Below are 19,150 nucleotides of genomic sequence, written 5' to 3' on the forward strand. Positions count from 1 at the left end.
AGAGCCAACTGCCGAATGTGGTGTGGGCTAGAGTTATTCAAAAACTTCCGAGTGCCTGCCAATCTCCTGGGAAATCATGTTAGTAGTTAGAGTCCCTTTGGGGTGGGGCCCGAGATTCTGTTTTTCTAACAAGTTCCCAGGCTGACTGGGCTGGGCTGGGCACCAGACTTTGAGTAGCAAGGGTTTTCCAGATGACCTCTGAAGTCCTTTTCAGCTCTAATGTTCTCAACCTAGTCCTACTCTTGAAGAAAAAATTATATTTTGACATACTGAAGAACTTTTATATAATTTTATTTCTTAAATGACTTATTAATAGTATTTGATGGTTTACATGGGAACCTTGACATCATTTTAATTGTCATCTTCCAGAAAGAGTCCAATAAAATAGGATCATTCACCTTATTTATTTATGAATGGAAAATGAAATATAAAGCAGTAGATTGACTTTTTTGCCCAGGCTGCCATGGGCAGTTGGGGGATTAGAATTACATATGTTGAGCTTCATTTGAACCTTGATATTTTTCAGTCCACAGCATGGAAATAGAGCTTAGGAGTTTGGATTATAATTAATTCTACATAAAGGAAGATTGCTTGCAGTGAAATATCAGAGTACTTAGCACTCTGCTGAGCATAGAGTAGATAACAACTGCACTTAGTGAATGAATGAGCAATCTTGTACTGTGAGGAATCATGCATCTGAGTTAAGTTTTGGTAACCAGACATGTTAACGCATGAACCAATGACAAAACAATGCCTATTTAAAAGATTCTGATATATCAAGCATACATTCATTATGTGAGAATTTGTTAAATGGTTTTCTAATCTAGCCTATATATTAGGTGAACCTGTTTTTGATGGGTTTATTGCAATGCTGATTGGTATTCTGCTATGTTTCTTCTGAAAATGTATTCTGTCCTGAGGCAAGTAATACACTGTAATCTAGCAAATGTGCTGAAAGGGTAGATTTGGATATTGATCAGTGTATTTTTAAAGAGAATATATGCTTCCCACCATCACGACTTGTAATTTTTTTTCCCCTTGAAGGAATATTTAAAAGAACAGCTGTTTTCTATGAATGGTTCAGAGGAAAAGCCATTACCCATCAGACCTTTAAAGATGACCTTGAGGAGTGTGGAAGATCAGCCTTCTGCCTTTAACCCTTTCCAGGTGTACAAGGCATTTAGTGAAAACATGCTAGATCAGGTATGTGGAAAATAATAAAGTTAACTTAAATGTGTGATTTTTTTTTTACATAAAGGAAAAAGGTGCTTTGTGTTTGAATACTTACAAGCTTTTTTTTTTTTTTTTCTTTTTTTGGCTGGGAAGCAAAAGGCCTTGTTCTTACTTATGTGGTCTGCATGAATTGACTTTGGAAAAGTTATTTTACCTTCTTTCTATTTGTCAAACTGATTCATATGTTTGGTCTGTATAATTTAACTTTTGACCAGGTCAGTTCACCATGGGCAGAGGGAACATCTGTTTGGCTGTGTCTACAGAAGGCCTGAAAAACCAGGCATTTTGTAATGGTCTTCTCCCTTGCTGCCCACCCCCATCCCAAATCCACCCACTCGAAGAACACCTTGCAATTTTTATGAATTTATCTAAGTTATAAGGGAAATAATAAAAGAGTTTACAACTAATTATAAATAAAGCCTTGACTTGCTATTTTAAGTGGCATGAGGTAAATTTCCCTTTTTATAACCCTAAACATTTTCAAATGAATTTGCAAATGATCTTAAAGTCCGGATATTTGGAATAAAGGTAATGTAATAAATTCCACACATTTTTAATGTCTAATTATGCCATTGTTTAAGCTACCTGCTTCAGTCATTATATTAAAAAGGTCATATTTAAGCCAAAGTATTTGAAACCTAAAGTTCTTTTGCTTTGGTTGTTCTTTTGGTGAATAAAAAAGGGAAAAGCCTCCTGACAGACTCTTTGAACTAATAGGGAGAAGAGAAGGATTGCTTGACCTAGAGCTCTGAGGAAAATAAGAATTAAAACAATGGCCTAATTCGGGATGCAGATAATATTTTTGCCATGCCTGTTACAACCCTAGTCTACATTCATCAGTACCGTAGTAGAATAAGACCTTCAAATGCTGACAACCCGGAGCAGAATTCTCCTGCTCTATGACAGGATTGTGGTGCTCCATTAATCAGCAGGTGACAGGGCATAGTTCTTAGAGGATTTTAAACATTGGCCTGGACGCTTATTATCAAAATTGTTTAGTTTTAAGGAATTTGAAAACCAAATATATTGTGTAAGTTTGAGTGTATTGTCTGCTTTTCTGTGTTGTACATTAGATTGCTCCAAACCATAAATAATCACTGTAGCTGTTAAATTATCCTCACTTCGTTTAAATAAATGGCATGTTTTATTCCGTTCTGAATTATGAGATATCTTTCACAGCAATTTTTCTCCTTACTCTGTTGTGAAATTACCTATTAAATGAGAAAAAGGAATGTTATTTATATTTACAGGTTGTTCTAATTTCCCCTTTAAAGCATTTTCTTAACCAAAAATAACACTATTTCCACACTCTAATTAAGCTGTGTCTTGCAATTTGAGTCATAGCACTTCTAAGTCTTTTTTTTTTTTTTTTTTAGTCAAATTTCTGGGTGCTAAAAAATAAAAACTATCAATTGATAAGATGAAAAAGTTGCCAGTGATTTCACTTTCTTTTCAAATAGTCACCCTCTCAGGGAAACTTGTTGGGCAAATGCCATTAGCACTTGGGAAGAATAACGACTCAAGAAATTGATTTATATTTTTATAAATAATGACTACATCCCCAAATGGATTTATAAATTAATTGCTGTCTTATTGGAATAAACACCTTCTTCTGTGGACATGATTGATGTTATCTGTCTAAGTCCTTGTTCTGGACCCCCCTCCTTCTTAGTTAGTCTATCACAGCTGGAGCTTTAATTTACTGATCATATTAACTCTGATTAATAACTAACAATAGCGTGTTCTCATTTATCAACAGTCAGCCATCACAAAATGGAACTGGAATTGGTCAAACTTGCTGCCAGATTATCTGGGACTGGATAAGATGACCTTCAGTGTACTGCTCAAAAACAGGTAATGAGATTTGTGATTTGGGGGATCTGGTTGGGGGAAAAGGGTATGTATATATATATCCTTTACATATTAGATATATAGAGAGAGACCTATGTGAAAATATACCAAGTATACTTTGTAAATGCTGTTTTTCCATAGTAAGTATTTACAAAAGGCAGTAAAAATTTTTTCTGAGATGAAATTAGTTGGTTTTAGTCTGAATTTTAAATATGTTTGACTTTGTGTGTATAATAGTTTTGCATTGTACACACCAAAATTTATCAACTTGAATGTCATTATAATACTTTGTATTTGTTTATAATAATTTAATGAATGCATACAAAATGCCAAGCCAAATCAACCAGTCTAATCAGGGAAACATATAAGTAAAACTATCGTGATCGAATTTTTTGCTTTGAAGCCAGTAATTTTGGCACTTTGTTGCTATAGTTTCAGTTACATATTATTTTACACACACACACACACCCGCACACCCGGACAATCTAATAAAATGGTAACGTGATTTTAGCTGGGAACCTACACATGTAATTTATTTTGCACTAAAGTATAAATATTTCCTTTGTATTTTGGATCAATTAACATGGATTTTAAAATACTTTAAAGGCTTAACTGAAAACCATAAGGTGTAATCTTTAAAAATTGGATTTCTCTATCTAGTATGACATTTTCATCTAAGATAAATATGTGTGCAACTTTTCTCAAGTATCATTTGTTTGCTTATAGTTCAGTACGAGAAGTATTGTTATATAATCTTTATGATGTAGAATGTATTTCCATATCTTTTTGATACAAAGATTAAATACCATTTTTTCCTGAAAGACAGTAATGACAGTGACATAATATAACCGTCAAATCATCTTTGACAAATCTGGGTGCCTATGAGAAAATATCAAGAGGGGGAGATAGCCAGTGTTTCCCGTAATTTCCCAAATGGAGGTTAAAAAAAAAAGGCAGCTTTATTGAGGGTAAAACCTGTCATTTAAATGTGTGGTCACAATGGTATTCCTAATATTTCACCCCTGAACAAAGCTCCTACCCATAATGGACGAAGCTGAACAATCAAGCTGAACAATCAAGCTGAACAATCTAGCTTTCCCAGCAAGCTTACCACCTGGCAGGCACTAGTTGAGAATGCGCTGGATTTGTGCACAAGTCCCCCAGAGCTGCTCCTATCCTCTCCCAAAGTTGCCTGGGAGATGGGAGGTGGGGGTGGTAGAGGAGAAACCAGGTCTCCTGTTGAATCTATGGTTACATAATGTTTACACGATGTTATGTGTCTATCTGGAAACAAACTAGTAATGGTAGGTCAGTTTTTTCCTGCTATTCGTAAAAGTTTGAGTTGATGCAGATTAACTGTATTCCATATTACTAAGTTTTTTCAGCTGTAAATTGCTGCTTCTAATCCACTTAATGGTACTTTAGGGGCAACACATCCTTCAAACCTTTCTGTATTTGCTATCTATAATATTCACTTTGAGGTGAATTTGTGTTTTTACAAAATTGCATGTTGTTGTATTTGTGTAAAAACTTTAATCATTTCAGGTAGGACAATGCCTATTAAAGTCTCTTTCCCTGAGAGAGCACGTGCAAGAGTGAGTGGGAGAAAAGAACTCCCACAAATTTAGCCAGATGTAACAGTTCAAAACACTTCTCTTGGAAAAGGGTCATGAATATTTAATAGAAACAGCTAGACTATCACCTTAATAAGAACCTTGGAACTTTAAAGAATGGTATGAAAAGTATTCCACTCCAAACTATTATATACTACAAGCTGCAATGAACATAACTGATCTACCTTAGAAGGATGAGGGACACTTGAGAGTTTTAATTATTTTTTAGTACTTTCCCATTTATTTTAAGAATGTAATTTATGTGACTTGATTAATTGAACAAGTAAGGAAATTGTTTATTTTTTCTAAGAGACTCTTGTTGGAACTTACTTGAAAATGCTGATTTTTTTTTTTTTTTAAGTAGTGCATTGAGTTTTTGACAACATGGCTATTTAAAAAAATATATTTGACAGTGAGACCACAGAACATTGAGCTTTAGAATGAGAGTTATGGATGTTACCCTACATCCACAAAGTGATATTTCTTATGTACTGTTGTGATTTTGGGAGGTGGGCAGAGCCAAAGAAGAAAACCTAGAGCCGTTCAGCTGAATATGCTCAGTTCTTTTTCTCAAACTCGGCAATTAAACTTGTTCTCTTTTTCTTTCTTTAATTGGTAAGTATGTTTATACTACTCTATCCCTGCACTGTGGTCAAGCGTACATATGGGGATGCAAATGTTGTCTCAGGACATAATGTTAGAAACAATACTGAACTCAAATACACATATATGAAAAAAGTTGAAGAGAAGGGAATCCTTTCTATTCACCTTCTAAATGCTTTTGTGTATGGTCTTCAAATTTTGTATCATAAGCAGACCAAGTGTGGACTTACTCTCTAAAGACCCCAAGCCTGGAGTGAGCCAGACCTCTCTCACCCCCAGAACAGGATGGAGATGGGAAAGCAGGATTCCTGAGTTCTCAGCCCCTATTGTAGGCTTACCTTAGGAAAGTTACCTAAACTATTTGAGTTTGATTTCTTCGTCTTTAAAATGAACTTGGGGAGCCTGGGCTCAGGTCATGATCTCACAGGGTCCTGGGATCGAGCTCCGCGTGGGGCTCCCTGTTCAGCAGGGGATCTGCTTCTCCCTCTGCCTGCAGCTCCCTCCCCCCACCGCTTGTGCTTTCTCCCTCTCTCTCCCTCCCTCTCTCTCAAATAAATAAAATCTTAAAAATAAATAAAATGAAGTAATGATAATTAGTGTATCTACTTCATGGAGACTGTTAACATAATCAAGAATGTTAAAGGATATGGCAGTGTTTTTGAAAGTTGAAAATACAACACATGATTTTAAAAATATGCCCATAGCACATAGCGGTTGTATCATTGTCTCCTGGGGTAAGGAGACAATAAAGGTCATTAAGCATTATCAGGGAGCTAGAGGTGGTAGGTGAAGCAGTCAGATTATACCTGATGTCACAGACACTGAGGTTATGTAGCTTCTAGGCTTAAACCAATAGTGAGAGTCAGAGCAAGTGTCAGGACAGAGACCAGGCAGCAGATGTATGACTCTGGAAGACAAATGGTGAGAAAACGGGCAAGAAGGGGAGGGGGCATCTAATAGCCACTGAGCCACTCAGGAGATGCTCAAGAGATGACCATGGGAAGGACAGTGCAGACACATGAGAAAGGAGACATGTGGTGGTATCAACAGTATCTATATCGGAGATAATAATGCTATTTGTTCTGCAAGCTGGTTCTGTGCTGATTCCAAGGACAGAACAAATCTTTTTTTTTTTTTTAGATTGATTGATTGATTGATTTGAGAGACAGTGAGACAGCAAGCATGAGAGCACGAGTGGGAGGGACAGAGAGAGAGAGAGAGAGAGGGAGAGAGAATACCAAGCAGACCCCATGCCAAGCTCGGAGCCCATCGCAGGGCTGGGTTCTACGACCCTGAGATCTCGACCTGAGCCAAAACCAAGAGTCTGATGCTTAGCTGGCTGTGCCACCCAAGCGCCCCCAGGACAAATCTTAAAGTGACCACCTGAGTACTTGGCAGGGATGTGCCCTCCGCTCATTGTCAGGCCTCATCTCAAAACACCTCTCCCCAATTCATGGTGTCCTGAATTCATTGTCTTCTTCCTGTTGTTTGGATTCTCCAAGCTCTTTTTCATTTTAGGGTCTTTGTACCTGCAGTTCCCTTAGCCCTTCACATGGTTGCTGCTATCTCGTCCATCTGGGGTACGTGTTACCTCCTCACCCATCTGAAGTTACCCTCCAGGCCACCCAAGCATTCTACTCTACTGTGTTTTCTTAATTGAGTTATCACCGTCTGAGATCTTTCTGTTTGGTTGTTGTCTCCCAATCCTGCCTCCCAGGGTAGAATATATACTTCATGGGAGTAGCACCCTACCTGTCTTACTCAAACCATGTCTTCAGTACCTAGAACAGCCGTTGGACACACAATAGGTTTTGAGTAATATTTGTGGAATTAATTAACAGGCAAATGAGGAAGAAGAGTACAGAGAAAAAGTCAGCCCCTGACAGATGAGCACAAAGTTGGCATTCTCTAAATGAGAGGTTGGATCAATAGTCCTGTAGATTGGACAAGTATACTGTGGGAAATCTCAAGTAAAAAAATTTATCTAGGTGCATGTTCATTCTCTTCATTTTCCAAATTTAGATGAAAATCTAGTTAAGCTCTGTGTGTTTAAAATGCCTGTTTTTATTATTATGTGAAGTTTGGCTCAGATTAAAAGCATGAAACACTGGTCTTTATTTTTAATTAACTGATGCAGTTCAAGTCCTAACCTGTTTAGCAACAAAGTCTGTTCTTTATTCCATGATTCAGAAATCTTTTGACATTTGGGTGATAGGGTTTGTATTCATTAAATGATACTAAAAATCCAAGCTGAAAAATTTAAGGTAGAGCTAGCTGACAAAAGTATCTAACCAAGCCTTTGTAAATTTGTGATTTTCAAGGCATTTGGAAAAAAATGTAGTAGCTGAGACCTCAGAGAGAGATCCTGAATATATATTAATGATAGATGTTTTTCAATTTAGAAAGGTTGCCATTGTGGGGAAAAAAGGCTCCTTCGAGGTTCAGAAAATCAACATATATATCAGTTCTACGCCTTTACCTTTAATGCTATGTAAGAGTGAGTGCAGTGATTGTACATTGATCTTTTGAATCAGTTTCTTACTATTAGTTTCTTGCTTTCTTTCTCACTCACTTTAAAATAAATCCAGACTAGCGAATGAGACGGTGATTGCATTTGCAGGAGAGTTCACCAGAAGGGACACTGTATATTCCTACATTCGTGGCGAATCTCCAGATTGCCATTTTGATATTGTTTTCTTTGTCACTGGAACAAATTTATGTTGCTTTACCTTATTTATTCCAGACTAATTCCCAAGAATTGTAGTGTTGAAAAGAATCTGTGAATACAGAGGAATGCTATGCTATTTTAACCATCTAAATATACTGCATATGAGTTTGGCTTCGAGTTGAGCAAACACAATTAAATACGATGGCAGGAACAGCAGAAGGGGTGGTGGTGGCAGATTTCAGGCTATCACTTTGGGGCCTTTCCAGGTGGACAATAACCATACATCTGAGAGGAAACAGAGATTAGAAACCATGTTTGAAAAGAGCTGTTGACTCGGGTTCCCTGCTCAGTGCAGAGCCTGCTTCTCCCTCTCCCTCTGCCACTCCCTCTGCTTGTGCTCTTCTATCTCTCTGTCAAATAAATAAATAAAATCTTTAAAAAAAAAAAAAAGAGCTGTTGATTTGTGGAGTTGATTGTTTGCTTTTAATAATAATAATTATTAAAGGACCTTTACACTGTATCAGATAATGTGGGTGCCCTGCGGTGTGCAGAGAGTAGAAAATACTGTCCGTGGCCTCTAACTGCACACGCTGCCCTCGGCAACGTCTGGCCTCAGGCAGCGCCGACATTAACTCGAGGTTTATGGCTGCGCGTGGCAGTAAATTCTGGATGCAGCAGCGGGCTGCCTGGTTATGGAGAAACCATAGTTTAAGAAAAAAGGGATGCTGATCTTAGAAATACACACCTCTGAGCCATTACATATATTACATATGCAGTGGCATTCAAATCTGGGTATTTGTCATGCTCTGGCTCCCTAAAACTCCCTTTCCTTCCCACCTCCCCCAAAAGGCAAGGCCTCAGAGACTCAGTGACTCTCTACCCCGCATCAGTGTGTTCTCAAGCAGGAACAGGCTTCCCTCTCATCCTTAACACCCAAAGCAGCATGTCTGAAGTGTATTTAGGATATAAAAATGTAACACGGTGATCCTCAGGATTTCCAGGAATTCGGGCTTCGGTAAGTGAACGGAATAAGTGAATGGAATAATCCAATACCTGTGTATCGTTTTCTATCTGGTAACTTCTATATGTTGTCCTTTATGGTGTGTAAAGTACTTTCCCACAGATCTTCTTCTCTGACACTCCCAAGAACTAGGTAATAAGAGACAGGTGCCACTGAGGTTGCAAAACATTAAACAACATTCCCAAGGTCAGAGATAATAAGTGGCATCTGGAATTTAAAATGAAATCTTCTGATTCTGTATCTGGGACTTCATCTACTACACCATATTCCTGGTCAAGATTTTTTTTCCAGTTGCATTGAGATAACGCTTGACACATAACATTGTGTAAGTTTAAGTTGTGCAAGGTGTTGATTTGATACACTTATGTATTGCAAAAATGATCACCACCATAGTGCTAACTAACACCCTCTATCACAGCACATCGTTGCCATGGCCTTTTTGTGGGAGGAGCATTTAAGATGTACTCTCTTAGCAATTTGCAAGTATATAACACAGTAAGAACTATAATCCCCATGCCATACATTAGATCATCATCTTTTAACTGGGAATTTGTACCTTTGGTCAATTTTGTTAATTAGCTGTATGTTCAGAGTAAAACTACTGATGATAATGAAAAGAACAAACGTGGAGAGCACTTGCCACCTGGCTGGCATAATTTAAGTGAACTGCATACACATATTTAACTATAGATCCTTAAAGTAACCTTACAAATGGGGTACCCTATTACCCTAGTTTTCCTGATAAGGACACTCAGGCACATAGGCACAGAGCACTAAGTGATGGTGCTTCAATCTGGTTCATGTCCGTGTTCCTCACTTCTCTCTGAATTAGAGGGACAGGGTAGTCACAAAGAAGGAAGGGCAGGTTGGAGACTGTGGCTAGAGGCTGAGAAAGACATTATACATCACAAATATAAAAGATATTCACAAGGAAGCTTGGGGGCTCGTTTAAGTCTGTTCCTACGTTGCATAAAAGTTAGGTACGATATTTTCTCTTTGAAGACAGTGTGGCCCAGGTATTCTTTAGGTGGAGAGGAGCAATGCTTACCATTCTTTCAGAGTCAGTGTGTCTTTTCAAATCCTCCAAGCAGATGCCAGATAGGATGAGAGGTGCAAGAAGTTTTTCAGGAGAGCTGCCCATGAAGGATAAAGTGGAGAGGGAAGGGGTAGGAAAGTGAACCTTCAGACCAAGTTGCTGATCTGATAGCTGCGAAAGGAGAGGGGGGAGGAGGGTTGGGTAGAAAGAGTTGTGGGTAGTAGGGTAGGTCTAAGAAGGTTTTGACAAAGCCAATGAGAACTCCATGACCGAAGGTCACATGCTGGAAGAGTCTCATGTCCTGCAAGAATGGGCTGGCCCTAGTACCTCCATTGTTCTCAGACACTGGCAAAAGTCCGCTTGGGAGAAGCATGACCTGAGCACATGGTAGATGCAGGGGAATGACAGCTTAGGGACAGTGGTCCCTGTGCTAACCGTAGCAGGAGATGTGGGTGCCGCCTTTCCCCCTGACTACAGTAGTGGGGATGCAAACGGTGGTACTCTGGTATGTGAGAGGTTATATGTGTATGTGTTGTGTAAGTTAATAGGAATGTGATTTAAATAAAAGTCTCCATTACTTTAGGGAAGTAGAAAACAGACTACCTAAATAAATAGGTTAAATGCTATTGACAGGAATACAGAATTGGCAACATTTTGATGAAAGGAAGGTATAATAATTTTCTCAAAAGCAGCTATGGGAGAATTTTTCACTTGTCAAGTTGAACCAAAATTCACTTTGTAATGAATTTTCACCTACCTAATTATACATTCACATACTGGCACTTTGGAGTTCTTACAATATATCAGAAGCTATTAAAAACTTTCTTGTATGGAGTACATTCTTTTTTCAATGACTGTTCTTTAAGTCATTCCCCTGTCAAATTCTGTTCAGACCCCAAAGCCTCTGTGATGTTTTTCTACAAAAAGTCTTAGTATAGGTTCAGCCAGGAGTAGCTGTCATAGACCCATTGATTCATTTTGGCTGAAGATGAAAATACCACCGACTACTTTTTAGGCTTATTTGTCACCATACAATATTTCTGTTTATGTTACTATATCAACATAAAGACAGGAAATGATCTCTTTGAAAATATTTTCACTAAGACATAATTATGAGAGAAATTTAAATGTTTACTAAATATAATGAAATATAACAAATCTGAACAACTAATGTTCACTTTATATATTATTTCAGTACTTCTGTGATCTGTTGTATATGAAACTAGTTAGGATACCTATAATGCGTTCTTATATTGTAAATGAAATTCTCACCTTTATGTACCCTGAGGATACAGCTCTAAATTTGATCCCAGCCCCCCCAAATAGGAGATCTGGTAAAAAAAAAAAAATCAAGATATTTTTGTATCCAGAATATTTGCATTAATATAACTTTGAAATTTATTTTGTAATAAATTATAAGCAATACATACACATGTATTATTTCAAATGGTAGAGGAAGATAAGAAATAGAAAAGCTCCCCTCACAGAAATCCCATTCGCTTGTAACCATTTGAACCATTTCTGTTTTTATTTCTTTCAGCTGACAAATCTAAGGGATATGCTCTACCACTAATTTTTTAGAAACTAACAACTTAGTATTACTGATTTCTTGTGATGAAAAATATAGAATTTAAGTTACATTACCTCTTCCTATCCCCTCCTCTTCAAGCTCTGCTAATAAAATTTAATTTTAGCTCTTCCATTGGTCACTTTTATGTCATATGTTATAACCTCTATTTTTAAATTGATTTGTTCTTTATATATATATATATATGTATTTTTATTTGACATAAGATAAAATTGACTCCTGGTGTATAGTTCTGAGTTGAAACATGCATAAAATTGTTTAATAAGCATCACTATCAAAATCACGCAAGAAGATTCCCTTGTAGTCAATTTCTCCCCCATCTCAATCCCTGGCAACCAATGACTTGTTTTCTGTCCTTAAGGTTTTCTTCTTTCAGGAATGTCATAGTAATAGAATTCTATATTATGTCACTTTTTCAATCTGGCTTCTTCTACTCAGCATGATAGATTTGAAATTCCTCCCAGTTGTCTGTTCTTCTTACTGTAGAATATTATAGTCCATTGTAAGATGTTCCATTGTTGGTTGATCCATTTACCTGTTAAAGGACATTTCGGTTGTTTGCAGTATTTGGTGATTGTGAGTAAAGCCTCTGTAACCTCTGTAACCTTCTGTGTGGGTTTTTCATGAACATAGGTTTTTATCTCACTTGGGTAATACATAGAAATGGGAATGCTGGATTGTGTAGTGCATTTACGTTCAACTTTGTAAAGAAATTGTGTCTTCCTGTGTTTTATGCTGCCTAGGAGAAATTTGATGCCAAAAGGATTCTTTCCCCCTTTTTGTCTCCCTGGATGCTTTTTTTTTTTTTTTTTTTTTAATTCATCATCAACCCCACCCTTCCCACCACCCCTGTCATTCTGAAATGAGATCGTGTCTATGTGTGAGTCTTTGGTTTCTCTTGGCATTGAGTAGCCCCTTCAATATTGTGATTTTCTTGAGTTTTTTTTCTTATTTTTGATTATTCCCTCTACCCCCATCCCCAGTTACATCTATATCCCTTTCTGGCATTCCTCTTAAGACAGGTGTTCTGATTTATTCTTTCCTCGGATATTGCTACAGGCTTCCTGGCCATGGTCCTCCTGTTCTCACACTCTCCATATCCTTTCCACCTTTCTTCCTGCAGCTAACTCATTTGTTTCTGTGGCTTTAAGGAATTATCCTAGGTCTCAACATCAGATGCCTTCAGGCCTGGGCAAATAATATAAATTTGTGAAGGCAAGGTATAATACAATAGGGGGAGGTAAGAGTATACCTAAGGGAAAACATCCAAATTTTATTTTTCAAAAATGTTCTGTTAGCTAAAAAGGGCCAGTCCTCAGAATGGATTAGGCCCACCAACGTGAATCTCTAAAGCTATGCTGTGGAGTCCTCTGTAGCTCCAGTTGTAATTGTTCAGTAAGACTCCAGGTCACATACACTTAGATTGTCACTGTAATAATAATGTAATAACTCTCACCTCCTCTAGAAGGCCTAACATCATAATTACCTTCATCTGAAAACTGCCTCCTCTTGAGAGTTGCGTGATTTCTACTGGTGGCACTAACATTTTTCCAGCCTCAGCCTAGGAATCTTGAATGGCTTTGCAAAGTTTCCATCTCCCATCATCTGTGTTGTTGGACGGCAGAAGCCCGCTAGTCCACCCGTTTCTTACCCCGTCACTTTCTATCCCCCAGGGCTGCCGCTCTCAAATCCAGAGCCCCACCCACTGATGGGTAGATCACCTGCTTACCCTCGCCTTGACTTCCAGTCCATTGATCTCTGCTGGATTAATGTGTTTTTCTCCTTGACATTTTCCATCATTATCAAAACCAGTTGAAAATAGCATTATCATTTTAGGACACAGAAATAGTGTGTTTATAATTTAATGCCACCACCTTGGTTCAGCTCTTTTCTCCCAGTTCCCTTTATATGTACACAGCAAATACCTCCTTTTGCACCTCACCACAAGGAATCTACATTTACCATCGCAGGTTCTATGTTTTCACCAGACTATTTTTTGTCATTCATCAATGCAAAGATGTAATTTTTATTTTGAATGACTTAGAGCATTATGCCAAATTATCACAGCACAATTTAGCCACTCCGGATTCTTGGTTGGTTTTGTTTTTCCATGTTACACTGCCATGTAGGTGTAGATTACTTCCTGACGCTGATAGAATAGAGGTGGGAAATAAAAAGACACAAGCAAACTTGTATTACAAATCACCAAATATTCAAAGTGATAAAAGCTAGAGTGAAATATATAGAAATATATTCTGCTTTGAACCTTAATGGTGGCTCCACATTGCCTACTGCACCAAACCCAAACTCCTGAGCCCTGATTTCAGAGCCTCCTTCATCTGGTGTTTCCATTATTTCCTTTATAATCCCACCATCCCTTTGCCCATTCTGGAGCATGGCAACCTGTGGTTCAAGTCTTTCTCTACTAGTCTCCTATCTCTTACCTGCATGATAGAGATCATAGCAGCACATTCTTTTTGAATGGGCAGATCAAAAAAACCCCAGCAGGTTTTTAGCACAAAGCCTGGAACACAGGAGATGCTCTATAAATATTAGTTAAAACTGTTTTTAGCTATTGTTCAGCTCTCTTCTTTGCACAAGCCAGAGTAAGGTAAAGCAAAAACATGTGGCCATGGATAAAATAGTAAGGCACAACCCAAGCATCCAGATAACTGTAAAATGAGGGAAGGGAGGACCAAGGAGAAAAAACAGAAATGAGAAAAGAGAGGTATAGAACCCTATTAGGTGTTGGCTGTGTGATGCATGGTCTGGGTTCAAGGCAGAAGGTAAGCTGAGGAAGCTGAAGCCTGGTTATTCATGAATCTGAGGCAGGACAGGTGTGACCAGAAAGGGCCAATATTTAACGGTCAGTCAATCAGTGAGTCTGTATACCAGTTCCTGTTTTCAGCTGTGGATTTTGAGTTACTCAGAAATCAAGATCTAGACATGGGGTCTAAGTCAAGTGTTCCAGCATCCATGACGAAACTTGATCTGGACATTTGTTCTGAGGGACAGAGACCCCCCCCCCATTGCCTGACCAGGACTGAAGTTCACCCCAGATCACTGATAGACTGGAGGCTCTGGATGAGAAGACTGATAGAGCCGGAATAGGAGAATGACTCTTGGGAACTTAAGCACTTCCTGGTATATCTGTGTCACTGATGTCTGCACCTTTTTCTGGGTTTCTCCCTTGTGCTCCCCTTGACCGTCACCCCCACGTCTGCCCTTCACCTGCTGAGGTCCACCATCAAGCCCCTCTCCAGGCTCAGAGATCTCAAAAATCCCCCATTTTCCAAATTCCCAGGGCATTATAGACCGTTACACATGTTAACATCCAGCATGTGCTACCCTAAATGTTCTCTAATGTTTTCCGGTTTTCTGTCTCCCCGGATGGACAGTCAGCACCCGGAGAGCAGGCCGCTCGGACTCTTCTCGCTTGACGCTTGCACTGTTAGGTTCAGTGTTCAGAGCGTGGGGCTGTGCAGGTCATGCTTTTTGGCTCCTAGTCTCAGTTTACTGTTTTGGAATGACTGTCGTTTGCTTTTAGGCCTTTCTGAGGTAAGGAAGGGATCGGCAATCAGAAAGAGGCTTTGTTAATTCATTTATTAAAAACTTCATTAAACTATTTTAAATTACATATATGCTCAGGAGAAGTGAATAATATGGACATTGTGGAAAGTAAAAGTCACTAATCCTTTGCTCTGCCTCACCATGTACCTTGTAATTCCACTACCTGAGGTAACAAATCTGTCCTTTTCTCTCATTTCCATTTAAATCTTAAAATAACCTTCAAGGATTAAGTCATCATTCTGAATAGAATCTTTTTTTTTTTTAATTTTATTTATTTATCTGAGAGAGAGAATGGGAGACACAGAGCATGAGAGGGGGAAGGTCAGAGGGAGAAGCAGACTCCCCGCTGAGCAGGGAGCCTGATGTGGGACTCGATCCCGGGACTCCAGAATCATGACCCAAGCCAAAGGCAGTTGCTTAACCAACTGAGCCACCCAGGCGCCCCTCTGAATAGATTCTTAAAAGAAAAAAATATCAGGATGAATATTGTGATTTAGAAAAAAGGTAAAAAGAGAGTATTCTAGGTTTCTGTAAAATGAAAGTTTTTAAAGCCACAGAGATATACAGGATTTAGTGATTGACCTGGAAGCTGGTGATTCCCTTACTGTCAAATAGTTGATAACTCCAAATTAATCAATTAAAACCTATAAATAGAGTCCCAGGATGAAAGAATTGGTCTGTCTTTGGAAAGGAGTCAGCAACCTGATTAAGGTTTTGTTGTTTACCTGTCTCACTTGCCCAGTAGGCTCTCTTCATCAGGATTATGTTTTTCCTGCATTTGTGCATCTGATTCAGCCCAAAGCCAGTGATGGACATCTACTTGTCCATTTCAACAATCACATCTCTAAAGGACTTACAGGTAGTCAGGACTCCCTGGAAATAGGTAACTTTGGATACAGGACAACCCAGACTCTCGTTACTTCATTATGCAGACAATACATTTGGCAGCAAATGAAAGTAAGGTATCCTATAACCCACAGACTACACTGGGTTGATTATAAGAACACTTCCATCCCATTATGCAGTCCAGCAAGACTTTGAGTAAATAGATGGATCTGTGACTGTTTGTTCATTCATCCATCCATCAAACATTCTAGGCACAGCAGATAAAGAAATGAGCCAGACACAGCCCCTGCTGTCAGGGAACTCAGAATCGAGCGGAGAAGACAGACTAAAAAACCAGGGGCTAGGGCTATCCTAGAGGTTCATGCAAGTTACCAGAGAACTAGAGGGAAAGATGGCAGAGCTCACTTGAATGCTGGAGCGGTCGGGAAATATACCCAGGACGTGGTGATACTTAAGCTGTGTGTTGACAGTTGGACCTGAGTCAGCCAGGTAGCCAAAGTGAGAGGCAGTCTAAAGAGGGTTTGAGGTAGATAGTACCACAACAGAGATAGTTTGGCTCAAGTAATGGTCTCTCCACTGCATCTTTCATTTTAAAATCAATTCTGTTCATGACATTTAGGCACAATGAATGGTAGGCTGCTTAGGACAAAGTCAGATGCTGAATTGAGTGAGGGGTGGTACGGGGAGAAAGGGGCACCTGTCCTATTTAGGCTTATCACTGGAGAATACCAAGAGTTGCAGCTTCTTTCTTAATGAATTCTTGGCCTTGCCCGACCCTGAAGGTTTTCAGGCATGTGTAAGCAATTGCAGGGCCTGTGTAATTCATAGATCAAATGGCCTTGTAGTCTGTCACTAAAATTCTATTTACCTTCCATTTATATGGCTTGGATGGGACTTACCTTCATGAGGGCACTCTTGGTACATGATTAATGGCTCTTCAGACAAGTTATGCTAGTTTAATAGTGGCCTTGGTCAACTATGAGAGGTGCACCTGATTTGTCTTGCTCTTAATCTCTCCGTGTACTTGCAGCTTGTCCTGGGGCTGCATGCTGTTCTTCAGGGCTTCAGTTTCTCCGTGGAGGGTAGAATTGCCTGACAGTGATGGGAACACCCAAGAGAGGTAGTGATGCCTCCGACTCAGCATGTTCAGGTTTGTTGCTGTGAATGGGCTGGTCTGAGATGGCCTCAGTGACATTTCTAGACCCCAAAGGGTTTCTGGAGCAGAAATGAAGTGCAGTTACTTCCCAATTAATTGTTCAGTTTCTCTTCATTTAGCAAATAATCTAACAGATTTTTAGGACGGAAATTGGATTGTTAGCGAGTACGTGCATGTCAGCTATGGATATCTGTTCAGAACGACTCTGCGAATGTGGATGATATGTGTGATGTTAATGCATTCGTTGGAAATAATGTTATTTTTCACAAAGTAAAAACATTCGTAATTTTGCTACAAGGGAGAATATTTGCTTCCTCTCACACATTTTATTTAATAATTTTACTTCTTTAAAAGCAAAACAGCACACAATTTGAAAATGAAATTTCCCCAAAGTGTTCAGTTTGCTAATATGTTTTTCATTTTCTTCATTATGCTATAGTGGAATGTTGCCATACTTTGAAATGTGCAACTTATCTCCCTGGAAGCAGCAGATGGTGTGACTAGTGTGTCTTTTGGAACAGGATTTATCCTGAGAGATGGCATCTAGCACTGGGTGAGAGATCGCCCTGTCCTCAAAGAGCATTGACTCCCACCCTAATTACCTCATTACAACATTTATGTTAATTATTATTTTTAAATATGAAAAACCTTCAAAAATGAGAAGGCTTTGGCTCTTTTTAAAACTTCCTTCTTCTTAGCTTGTGTAAGAAAACACTTTATGTAAAAACTATCTGCGTTTCAATTACATTTGCAAGTGTTTTCTCTCACTGCCTCACTGCTAGAGGACCAGCTGACCTCTTGGGCAGGACTTGATTTTAATGCTATTTCCACCCTAATTTGTGATCTGGTCTTTAGCTTTGGAAGCCTGACCGTTTCATTTCACATAGGAATATTGGCTCACACTAACCAAACTCAACAGAGACTTTTGTAAAATCCAGAGCTCCATTTTACTAACGTACAGTGAAAAATACAACTTCAAGCAGATCCGGTAATTCTCTCCCTCAAGGTGAATTGACATCAGAAGCTGGGTCATGACAAAAAGGTTTATTTGGGGCGTAGAAGTAGGCCATCCCTCCATGAAGCTATGCCTGCCATTAGGGCCTATTCACATGCTGTGAGTCATGGTGTCCTTGCTTCTGCACTGTGCTAACAATTTTTTATTTTTTCTGGACATTTTTAGTAACTGCTGGACTACTCTGTTACATCATCTCTTTAAAAAGAACAGTGTAGAGGAGGAAAGACTTCCTTCCCCTCTACCCTCCTAGGTTTGATAGTTGGGTCTATGAAATAAACTGACAACAGGTAGGTTAACGGGAGAAAAGATATACACATGTATTAATTTTTAATATTAGTGTACATGGGGGCATTATGGGGAAAAATGTGAATACCTCAAAAATGGTGAGATTTGAGACCTTACATACCATCTTAATATAGGGGAAGGGAAGAGGGAAATTTAGGCCACTTAGGAAAGATGAATGGGCCCTTACAAGAATAGATGGGAGGTATGATAGTTGGTGACATAGTTTGTCTGGGGATAGTGTCAACTTCTAGTCTCTTTTATGACAAGAATCAATCTTCTCTGGTTGATGAAACTCTCCTGGATGGGATCTATGACAACTGAGTTTCTTTTGGAGGACCCGTCTTTAGGCAGAGAAGGGTTGTCCAGGGAAAGCCCCTCCCCACATCTGCTGTTTTTCAAGTGTTTTCAGTTCAAAACAATCAATGTACCAAAGTGGCTTATTTTTGGGTGGCATGTCCTAAAGTCTTAAAAGGGCTAATAAGCACTTAACTCCCAAAGAGAAAATAGTTTTATCTGAGTTCAGGAGGGTAGCTTTTTGCTTGTTTGTTTGTTCCCTCTAGTGCTGTAATCATTGAGCAATGTCTGCCACAGGCAGAGGGGAATGAGAGCTTCGTGACGGAAGTTTATTCACTTTGACTTAACTCCTACCTTTATTATATAGAATA

The 19,150-nt window shown here is 38.9% G+C and overlaps 1 protein-coding gene across 4 annotated transcripts in view; it reads left to right on the top strand.

Moving 5' to 3' along the window:
• KIAA0825 (KIAA0825 ortholog) overlaps window positions 1–19,150 on the top strand; it is a 380,793-nt gene that overhangs the window by 193,131 nt on the left and 168,512 nt on the right. For 3 of the 4 annotated variants that reach the window (XM_081826564.1, XM_031038286.2, XM_081826563.1), the window contains 2 exons: window positions 1,045–1,203; window positions 2,993–3,087. In XM_081826564.1, coding sequence (XP_081682690.1) covers window positions 1,045–1,203; window positions 2,993–3,087 — 254 coding nt within the window. Of the gene's footprint in view, window positions 1–1,044; window positions 1,204–2,992; window positions 3,088–4,116; window positions 5,042–19,150 lie in introns of those variants that run through there. The other variant, XM_081826566.1, reaches the window with a different exon arrangement.

This window comes from Leptonychotes weddellii, chromosome 7 (assembly GCF_054177405.1).
Source record: "Leptonychotes weddellii isolate Sample4059 chromosome 7, ASM5417740v2, whole genome shotgun sequence".
Lineage (NCBI taxonomy): Eukaryota > Metazoa > Chordata > Mammalia > Carnivora > Phocidae > Leptonychotes > Leptonychotes weddellii.